Source organism: Oncorhynchus nerka, linkage group LG3 (genome assembly GCF_034236695.1).
Source record: "Oncorhynchus nerka isolate Pitt River linkage group LG3, Oner_Uvic_2.0, whole genome shotgun sequence".
NCBI lineage: Eukaryota > Metazoa > Chordata > Actinopteri > Salmoniformes > Salmonidae > Oncorhynchus > Oncorhynchus nerka.
The window spans coordinates 13,444,707-13,455,827 of record NC_088398.1 but is presented as its reverse complement, the minus strand read 5'-3'; the positions used below and the strand labels follow the sequence as shown (position 1 = coordinate 13,455,827).

At 40.9% G+C, this 11,121-nt stretch overlaps 1 protein-coding gene across 1 annotated transcript; it reads right to left on the bottom strand.

Annotated features, from left to right (window-relative positions):
- Positions 1–6,808: 6,808 nt before the first annotated feature.
- LOC135559495 (frizzled-1-like) lies at positions 6,809–10,831 on the bottom strand. The gene has a single exon (XM_065008555.1). It carries the CDS (start codon positions 10,480–10,482, stop codon positions 8,803–8,805), a length of 1,680 nt encoding a protein of 559 aa, XP_064864627.1. The 5' UTR covers positions 10,483–10,831; the 3' UTR covers positions 6,809–8,802.
- Positions 10,832–11,121: the final 290 nt, after the last annotated feature.

The window sequence follows — 11,121 nt, the reverse complement described above, 5'->3', positions numbered from 1 at the left end:
TACAACTTTACTATTACAACTTTACTCTATTACAACTTTTTACTATTACAACTTTACTCTATTACAACTTTTTACTATTACAACTTTTCTCTATTACAACTTTACTCTATTACAACTTTACAACTTTTACTATTACAACTTTACTCTATTACAACTTTTTTTTACAACTATTACAAACTTTACAACTCTATTACAACTATTTTTACTATTACAACTTTTTACTATTACAACTTTACTCTATTACAACTTTTTACTATTACAACTTTACTCTATTACAACTTTTTACTATTACAACTATTTACTATTACAACTTTACTCTATTACAACTTTTTACTATTACAACTTTACTCTATTACAACTTTTTACTATTACAACTTTACTCTATTACAACTTTTTACTATTACAACTTTTTACTATTACAACTTTTTACTATTACAACTTTACTCTATTACAACTTTTTACTATTACAACTTTTTACTATTACAACTTTACTCTATTACAACTTTTTACTATTACAACTTTACTCTATTACAACTTTTTACTATTACAACTTTTTACTATTACAACTTTACTCTATTACAACTTTTTTTTACTTTACTCTATTACAACTTTACTCTATTACAACTTTTTACTATTACAAACTATTACAACTTTTTCTATTACAAACTTTACAACTATATTACAACTCTATTACAACTTTTACTATTACAACTTTTTACTATTACAACGTTTTACTATTGCAACTTTTTACTATTACAACTTTACTCTATTACAACTTTACTATATTACAACGTTTTACTATTTTTTACTATTGCAACTTTTTACTATTACAACTTTACTCTATTACAACTTTTTACTATTACAACTTTACTCTATTACAACTTTTTACTATTACAACTTTACTCTATTACAACTTTACTATATTACAACGTTTTACTATTGCAACTTTTTACTATTACAACTATTACAAACTATTACAACTTTTACAACTTTACTATTACAACTTTTTTTTACTATTACAACTTTTTACTATTACTACTATTACAACTTTACTCTATTACAATTACAACTATTTTTACTATTACAACTTTTTACTATTACAACTTTACTCTATTACTTTTTACTCTATTACAACTTTTTACTTTACTCTATTACAACTATTACAACTTTACTCTATTACAACTTTACTACTATTACAACTTTACTCTATTACAACTTTTTACTATTACAACTTTACTCTATTACAACTTTCTTCTATTACAACTTTACTCTATTACAACTTTACTATATTACAACTTTACTATATTACAACTTTACTCTATTACAACCTTTCTCTATTACAACTTTACTCTATTACAACTTTACACTATTACAACTTTTCTCTATTACAACTTTTTTTCAAGAGTAATTTGAAATGACAACTATATTACAACTTTTACTATTGCAACTTTTTACTATTACAACTTTACTCCCCCCCTCCCTACAACTTTTTACTCCTCACAGTTTGGGAAACACTGTTATAATACAGTGATTTATCCTTCTTTGTATTCTCCTATAATAGACTAAAACGGACGAAGAGATTTGTTTTTGCATCCACCTGGCAGGCTGGCACTATAGACAGTTAGCATTCACATTCTTCCCAAAGTGCACTACAGTCAGTTGGTTAGCATAGCCTTAGCATTCTTTACAAAGTCTACCCTGAGGTGATAGATGCTCAGTGTGGTAAGCTAAAAACAACATGCAGTTAGACAGGTGTGAAACGCTCCACAGTCATTAAACCTGTTGTCTGGGCTGATCGGGGAGGTACTAGGGGAGAGTAAACATGATGACACCACCACTATGTGACCTGTCGTGTCCTCTTTGAAGATAGAGGGGTCAGAAGTTCATAAGGTCAACCCAGTACATAGTGACAGGTGAAGCAGATTGTTATTTGAGTCATTTGAAAACAGCAGCAGTATTTTAGCAATTAATCCAGTATTCTCTAAAACTAGGAAATGTCATTGTGCATTCCGCATGATGAATAGTTATCATTACATCCATAGTGTGGCAACATTAACACGATAGCCTTCTTAAAATGTCCAAGGCAACTTGTGTGACTGGGCCATAATGCATGTTATGAGTTTTAGGTTTATATTGTGTCTCTATACTCTCTCTCCTGCCCTCCTCCAGCTCCCAGCATTCCAGGCCAGAGTAGAGTAGGCCTAAAGTTTGACCACAGAGCAGCAGAGAGGAGAGGGACTGAGACTGAGGGAAAAGCAGTTCTCTGTGTGCTCTGGCCTGGGCTGCTGGCTGTACAAGCAGTTCCTGACAAACCAGTAGCAAGCCAGGCATCAGGAAGATGCACTGACAGACAGGGAGGCAGACAGAGAGAGACCTAGCATACACATACACTCAGCAAAAAAATAAATGTCCTCTCACTGTCAACTGCATTTATTTTCAGCAAACTTAACATGTTTAAATATTTGTATGAACATAACAAGATTAAACAACTGAGACATAAACTGAACGAGTTCCACAGACATGTGACTAACAGAAATGGAATAAAGTGTCCCTGAACAAAGGGGGGGGGGGGGTCGTCAAAATCAAAAGTAACAGTCTGTATCTGGTGTGGCCACCAGCTGCATTAAGTACTGCAGTGCATCTCCTCCTTATGGACTGCACCAGATTTGCCAGTTCTTGCTGTGAGATGTTGCCCTACTCTTCCACCTGCAAGTTCCCGGATATTTCTGGGGGCAATGGCCCTAGGCATCACCCTCTGATCCAACAGGTCCCAGACGTGCCCAATGGGATTGAGATCCGGGCTCTTCGCTGGCCATGGCAGAACACTGACATTCCTGTCTGGTAAGAAATCACACACAGAACGAGCAGTATGGCTATTGGCATTGCCATGCTGGAGGGTCATGTCAGGATGAGCAACATGAGGGATGAGGATGTCTTCCTTTGTAATGCACAGCGTTGAGATTGCCTGCAATGACAACAGGCTAAGTCCATTGATGCTGTGACACACCGCCCCAGACTATGACGGACCCTCCACCTACAAATCAATCCCGCTCCAGAGTACAGGCCTCAGTGTAACGCTCATTCCTTCAACAATAAACGCAAATCCGACTATCACCCCTGGTGAGACAAAACCACGACTCGTCAGTGAAGAGCCCTTTTTGCCAGTCCTGTCTGGTCCAGCGATGGTGGGTTTGTGCCCATAGGTGACGTTGTTGCCGGTGATGTCTGGTGAGGATCTGCCTTAGAACAAGCCTACAAGACCTCATTCCATTCTCTCTAAGCCTATTGCGGACAGTCTGAGCGCTGATGGAGGGATTGTGCGTTCCTGGTGTAACTTGGGCAGTTGTTGTTGCCATCCTGTACCTGTCCCGCAGGTGTGATGTTCGGATGTACCGATCCTGTGCAGGTGTTGCTACATGTGGTATGCCACTGCAAGGACGATCAGCTGTCCTTCCTGTCTCCCTGTAGCACTCTTAGGCGTCTCACAGTACGGACATTGCAATTTATTGCCCTGGCCACATCTGCAGTCCTCATGCCTCTTTGCAGCATGCCTAAGGCACGTTCACGTAGATGAGCAGGGACCCTGGGCATCTTTCTTTTGGTGTTTTTCAGAGAGAATAGAAAGGCCTCTTTAGTGTCCTAAGTTTTCATAACTGTGACCTTAATTGCCTACCGTCTGTAAGCTGTTAAGTGTCTTTACAACAATTCAACAGGTGCATGTTCATTAATTGTTTATAGTTTATTGAACAAGCATGGGAAACAGTGTTTAAACCCTTTACATTGAAGATCTGTGAAGTTATTTGGGTTTTTATGAATTATCTTTGAAAGACAGGGTCGTGAAAAAAGGATGTTTCTTTATTTGCTGAGTTTAGTATGTGTGTCATAAATGGCACCCTATTCCCTATGGGCCCAGGTCAAAAGTAGTGTACCATATAAAGAATATTCCATTGGTGATGCAGCCTTAGTATCTGTTCAGTCAGCTAAGTCAAATCAATAAGGGCTTGAAATTAAGGCATGTACTGTACGTCCATAGAGGTCGGTCAGTGGTACTCTTATAGGAGGAAAACATAGCCCATATTACTATGAATGCCAAGCACTTACTACATCTCACTGATACTCAACATTTTCACAGTGAAAATGGGGAGTGTTCTTCAGCACACCTGCTAACCTGTCTGAGACTAAGGGCTCGATTTAATCCGTAGCTCAGAATATCTGCGTTGTAGCGCAGTTCACATTTAAAGGTCATTTCCGATTGAGCTGACATATCATTTACCATGAATGCATTCTCTGCGACCTTGGGAACATTGCCTTTAATTGTCAATCGTGCTATAAAGCGGATCTTCAGTGCAACGGATTGAATTGAGCCCTAACTGTCTGCATTCATAAACTACCGGACATGAGCTATATACAGTGGCAAGAACAAGTATGTGAACCCTTTGGAATTACCTGGACTTCTGCATAAATTGGTCATCAAAATTGATCTGATCTTCATCTAAGTCACAACAATAGACAAACACAGTCTTCTTAAACTAATAACACACAAACAATTATACATTTTCATGTCTTTATTGAACACACTGTGTAAACATTCACAGTGCAGGTTGGGAAAAGTATGTGAACCCTTGGTTTTAATAACTGGTTGATCCTCCTTTGGCAGCAATAACCTCAACCAAACGTTTTCTGTAGTTGCGGATCAGACCCGCACAACGGTCAGGAGGAATTTTGGACCATTCCTCTTTACAAAACTGCTTCAGTTCAGCAATATTCTTGGGATGTTTGGTGTGAACTGCTCTCTTGAGGTTATGCCACGGCATCTCAATTGGGTTGAGGTCAGATCTCTGACTGGCCCACTCCAGAAGGCATATCTTCTTCTGTTGAAGCCATTCTGTTGTTGATTTACTTCTGCGTTTTGGGTTGTTGTCCTGTTGCATCACCCAACTTCTGTTGAGCTTCAATTGGCGGACAGATAGCCTTACATTGTCCTGCAAAATGTCTTGATAAACTTGGGAATTCATTTTTCCTTTGATGATAGCAAGCTGTCCAGGCTCTGAGGCTGCAAAGCAGCTTTTAACCACAATGCTCCCTTCACCATACTTTACAGTTGGGATGAGGTTTTGATGTTGGTGTAGCGTGCATTTTTTTTCTCCACACATAGTGTTGTGTGTTCCTTCCAAACAACTCAACTTTAGTTTCATCTGTCCATAGAATATTTTGCCAGTAGCACTGAGGAACATCCAGATGCTCTTTTGCGAACTTCAGACGTGCAGCAATGTTTTTTTTAGACAGCAGTGGCTTCTTCTGTGGTGTCTTCCCATGAACACCATTCTTGTTTCGTGTTTTACGTATTGTAGACTCGTCAACAGAGATGTTAGCATGTTCCAGAGATTTCTGCTAGTCTTTAGCTGATACTAGGATTCTTAACCTCACTGAGCATTCTGTGCTGTGCTCTTGCAGTCATCTTTGCAGGATGGCCACTCCTAGGGAGAGTAGCAACAGTGCTGAACTTTCTCCATTTATAGACAATTTGTCTAACTGTGGACTGATGAACATCAAGGCTTTTAGAGATTATTTTGTAACCCTTTCCAGCTATATGCAAGTCAACAATTCTTAATCTTGGGTCTTCTGAGGTGTCTTTTGTTCGAGGCATGGTTCACATCAGGCAATGCCTCTTGTGAATAGCAAACTCAAATTTTGTGAGTGTTTTTAATAGGGCAGCTCTAACTAACATCTCCAATCTCGTCTCAATTATTGTACTCAAGGTTAACTGACTCCTAGCTCCAAATAGCTTTTAGAGAAGCCATAGGGGTTCACATACTTTTTCCAACCTACACTGTGACTGTTTAAATGATGTATTCAATATAGACAAGAAAAATACAATAATTTGTGTGTTATTAGTTGAAGCACACTGTGTTTGTCTGTGGTTGTGACTTGGATGAAGATCAGATCAAATGTTATGACCAATTTATGCACAAATCAAGATAATTCAAAAGGGTTCACATACTTTTTCTTGCCACTGTATATAGTTCACATGACGTTACAGTCAGCTTAGCTACAAACTATACAGCCACAGACTTCAGAGAAGCTTCGACACAATAGACAAGAGTGAACAGAAAAACCCCTATGAAGAGCAACAGAATTAAAGACAACAACAAAAACGACCCTAAACAATGGCTGTATGAAAGTTGAGTAGCTGACCTACGTATGTGACTGCCAGACATGGGACACAAGCTATTTTAAGTGCAAAGCAACAATGCCCCTACACAAGCAAGGCCTCTGAGCGTTCACAGTGCATACCAACCATTCACAAGATTCCCATCCACCTCATTTAGCCTAACCAGAGAGCTGCATTTGATTAACATCCACCCAGGATAAATAAGTTATTTTTCAAACAAGACGTTGGCTGTAACCACTGAGATAAAACTCATGCTCATTGTTGAGCTTTTCCAGCTGTAAAAATGATTGCTATTACCATGTTGTTACAAAGGGAATACTACAGAGTCTATGAAGCAGATTTGTTTATTCTCCAAATCTTAAACTACATTTTAGGCAGGTAGCCTAGCGGTTAAGAGCGTTGGGCCAGGAACCGAAAGGTCGCTGGTTCTAATCCCCTAGCCGAGTAGTTGAAAAATATGTTGATGTGCCCTTGAGCAAGGCACTTAACACTAATTGCTCCTGGAAGTCATTCTGAATAAGACCACCTGCTAAATTACTCAAATGTAAATGTACACTAGGCTAACAGCATGATTCAATCCATCATCTCTGGTTTATAACACATGAAAATAATAGATATTTCAGATCAACATGACAGTTGGTGCAAAGGTGGGATTTTTTATTCTTTAAAGTAATCAGTGTGGATATAAAGAAATGTATCTATAAATATAATGTTTTTAATAACAAACAAATGCAGAATAGCAGAATTAAACATAATAGATGTGAAAGGCATGAACATGTTCTTTAATAGAGAGCCATCCATGCATTTAGGGTAAAATAACTTCCATGCATTTGACAAGAACATAACAGAAGAAGCGTGAGGTGGGGACAGATCATGGTGTCTTCCTTTATAAAGCCTAAAGTCAGCTGCTCATCCTGCATGGTTAGCACCCACACCCACCCACCCACACACACACTTAACCAGGAGAGAAATTACTCAGGGGTGAAAGGGGACTGCTTCAAGCTGCCACCTGGGCCAATCGTTAAAACATTTTGCCAACAATTACCTTGTGGGGAATATTCATTTTCTGACTCTGATTACCTGTAGGTCTGAAAATTACAAAACGCACTGCCCTATCTCCTTCAATTATTTATTTGTTTTCAGTTTTTATAAGCCAATTATACAGCCGGCTGTAGAGTAGGCTACTACGTATTTCAGCTTGTTCATCAATGAAGGATTGGTATTTCAGCTGTCTGTCTGTGAGAAAGCATTAGGGAGTGCAGCTGATGTGTTACGTAGCCCACCTCTGAGTCGGAGCTGTCTCTGTCCAGCATTCTGTATTCCCCTAACCTGGTCCAAGACCCGATTGTGCTGTCCTGCCTACTCCTATGGTCCTTCGGGGTTGGCAAGACAACACAAACAGATCTGGGACCAGGCTAGTATTTCTCCTCAAAGTGCTCAAATAGGTCAACAAAAGGCACAAACAACGTGCGTCTGTTCTGTGTTAATAGGCAGCAAGGATGTCTGAAACACATAAACAAAATGTTGAAAAGATCCTGCAAATGGTTTACTTTCATTCTTTTCAAATATTTTGTTCTAATTACCAAAAGACGGCTTTTAACTTTGGTGAAAGTATTTGGGCTAAATTTGGGGCTAAATGTTCTCATTCTAGCTTAAAGTACTGGAGGTTATGAAAACATTTTTTATTTGGAGGATTCATGTCATGTAGGCTACACAGTACATGTGCACACAATCCCAAACCTATACCTCGTTTTAATGCTGATTGCATTTTTAACCGTCAAATCCCAGGCATTTAGAAATATGTTGAACACACAATCCCAAACCTATACCTCGTTTTAATGCTGACTGTACTTTTAACCGTCAAATCCCAGGCATTTAGAAATATGTTGAACACATAATCCCAAACCTCGTTTTAATGCTGATTGCATTTTTAACCATCAAATCCCAGGCATTTAGAAATATGTTGAACACATAATCCCAAACCTCGTTTTAATGCTGATTGCATTTTTAACCGTCAAATCCCAGGCATTTAGAAATATGTTGAACACATAATCCCAAACCTATACCTCGTTTTAAAATACATGTTGATTGTATTTTTAACCTTCAAATGCCAGGCATTTAGGCATTGGAAATATGTTGAATAGAAGAGAACAGCTGGACAGAAAGAACAACAGTATAATGGGGGATAAGGACCCACGAGGAAGCAATTGTTTTTCACAGGACATAGAAACAATGTTCCGAGCCAGTCTACTGATCAAAGACAGCTACAACCCTCTCCCAGCAGTGACCAAGCCAACTCATGTCCTAAGACAACCACATCCTTAGTGCTAAATGCTCAGTTAGCTTTATCACTTAGGTCCATTTTCATTATGCCCAAAGTGTGTCAAATAAATGTTGGTTTTAATAGAGGGAAACAACTAAAAAAGAGAATTTTGATCTTTAAATACAAATATATACTTACAAAAATCTCACAAAATGTTTTATGTACAATAGAAACATCATGTACCAATGAGTGTCTCTGCATGGCAATTAAGTCCAAAAACGATTATCATTCATTCAGTCTGTAAATAAACAGTTTTTTATGTGTGTGGGGGACACCCATCATAGAGGTCTCACCCCACTCAGACCATTCACACTGTGGTCTCTCCCTGGTTGTTGTTAGCCAGTCTCGTATAAAACCTCTTCCAGGAGTTGAGGGTCTTCCCAGACCAGATCCAGAACCCGGACGTTATCCCCACGATCAGAGTCATGAGGTACTTGATCATGAAGACGGTGAAGTCGGGGCTCATGTTGGGGTGTGGGTGGGCCGGACAGGGCACGGCGTACGTCTTACACGTCTGGCTGATCCACGTCCTCTCCCACTGCTCCCGGAAGGCCTGCTCGTAGAAGTAGCAGGCGATGACGATGGTGGCGGGGACGGTGTAGAGCACGCTGAAGATCCCTATCCTCACCATCAGCTTCTCCAGCTTCTCCGTCTTGGTGCCGTCGTGCTTCATGATGGTTCTGATCCGGAACAGAGACACGAAGCCGGCCAGGAGGAACGAGGTGCCGATGAAGAGGTAGACAAAGAGCGGCGCCAGGACGAAGCCTCGGAGAGCGTCCACGCTGTTGATGCCCACGAAGCACACGCCGCTAAGGACATCCCCGTCCACCTGTCCCACCGCCAGGATAGTGATGGTTTTAATGGCGGGCACAGCCCACGCCGCCAGGTGGAAGTACTGCGAGTTGGCCTCGATGGCTTCGTGACCCCACTTCATCCCTGCTGCCAGGAACCAGGTGAGGGCCAGGATGACCCACCAGATGGAGCTGGCCATGCTGAAAAAATACAACATCATGAAGAGGATGGTACAACCCTCCTTTTTGGTACCCTGCACCACAGTCCTAATGTCGTTGTCAAACCTGTCATTGCAAACCACCTTGTCCTCAAGGAGAAATCCAGCTATGTAGGCAATGGATACCATGGTGTAGCAACCGGATAGGAAGATAATAGGACGCTCAGGGTAGCTGAAGCGCTTCATGTCCACCAGATAGGTTAGAACGGTAAATAACGTGGATGCACAACATAACACGGACCAGATTACTATCCATATCCTGGCGAATTTTAACTCTTCCTCGCGGAAGTACATCATTCCGTTAGATTTCTTTGGCTCGCACGGTGCGCCACAGTCATCCTCACCGAGAAAACGGTAATTCAAATAAGTGGGTACTTTCAGCGAAGCCGGGCACTTGAACTGTCCTTTTACAATCCCAGTATCATACGGAGGCTCCGTTACATCGGGGGTGGGATTGACCGGTGTGCTTTGACCCGACATATTCTGCCCGACGCACAGCTCGCCCGCTCCGTGAACCGGGAAAGACTCGCACACGAGCCTTTCCGGCCACTGAAAACCGAATTTGTTCATGAGCGCCTCGCAGCCCTGTCTCGCCCTCTCGCACAGTGACCTGCACGGGGGAAGCGCCTGCTCAAGCACCGTGCACACAGGCGCATACATGGAGCAGAGGAAAAACTTTAAATCAGGAGAACACTGAACTTTCACAAGCGGGTAAAACTGGTGTACCTCGAGCCCTGCTTCCTCCTGGTTTGTGTGTCCTAGTAAATTTGGCATGATGGTCTCGTTGTATGCGATGTCCGTACAAAGTGGAATAGAAATCGGTTGGCAAAAGCCGTGCTCCGGAATAGACATTCCCCGGTCGCCATACTGTCCATTTACCCTTATAGATCCTAAACTGATCAATAAAAAAACCTGCAAAAATATACACAGTACTCTGTTATAATCCATTGCGAAAGCATTACGCACGGCCACAGACATACTTTCTTTGCGGTTTCTTCCAAAACTAGCTAGCTCGCCAGCTAGCGAGAAACTACTTCCCCGCTCCCTTTCTTTGTTTGGGTTTTCTTTCCTTGTAAATGTACACCCCTCCTGCGTAACTTTTGGTTGTTTTTGCTTCTCCGGCCGTTGCGCAGAGATGTTGAAGGTCCCCCAAAATCAAAAAATATCACTGACAGAATTTTGAGAAAAAAATCCGACCTAATATACACAAACACACAGGTCCGGACTCCGCAATGTTCTTCTGCTGCTCTAGCTGCCCCGACAAACCTGATAGCCTCTCTCTGCTCTGCGCTGTTGAAACCTGTTTACAGGCGCCCTGCCGTCTCAGTGAGCCGTCTCTCTCTCCTCCATATGGAAAAAAGGGTTGGACTAACAGATGCAAGGTTTAGGGATCGTCTACAATTGCTCATCTTGTGCATGGCTCTCGATTTTTGACTGATGGGTTTCAATGTCTTATAGTTCTATAGCCCGAAACAATATTAAATATTTCATATTAGAATTATGCCCTTATAAATAGGCCTATGATATTCTGAAAGCCACATCTAGGACTACTGATGGAAAAGGAAAGACATTTGCAAATATGACAGTAGGACTACTCTTTATATGAGCTAACCCTTT

Excerpts from the sequence above, each read along its gene's own strand:
- LOC135559495 (XM_065008555.1), bottom strand. The coding sequence starts at position 10,482 with ATGTCTGTGGCCGTGCGTAATGCTTTCGCAATGGATTATAACAGAGTA.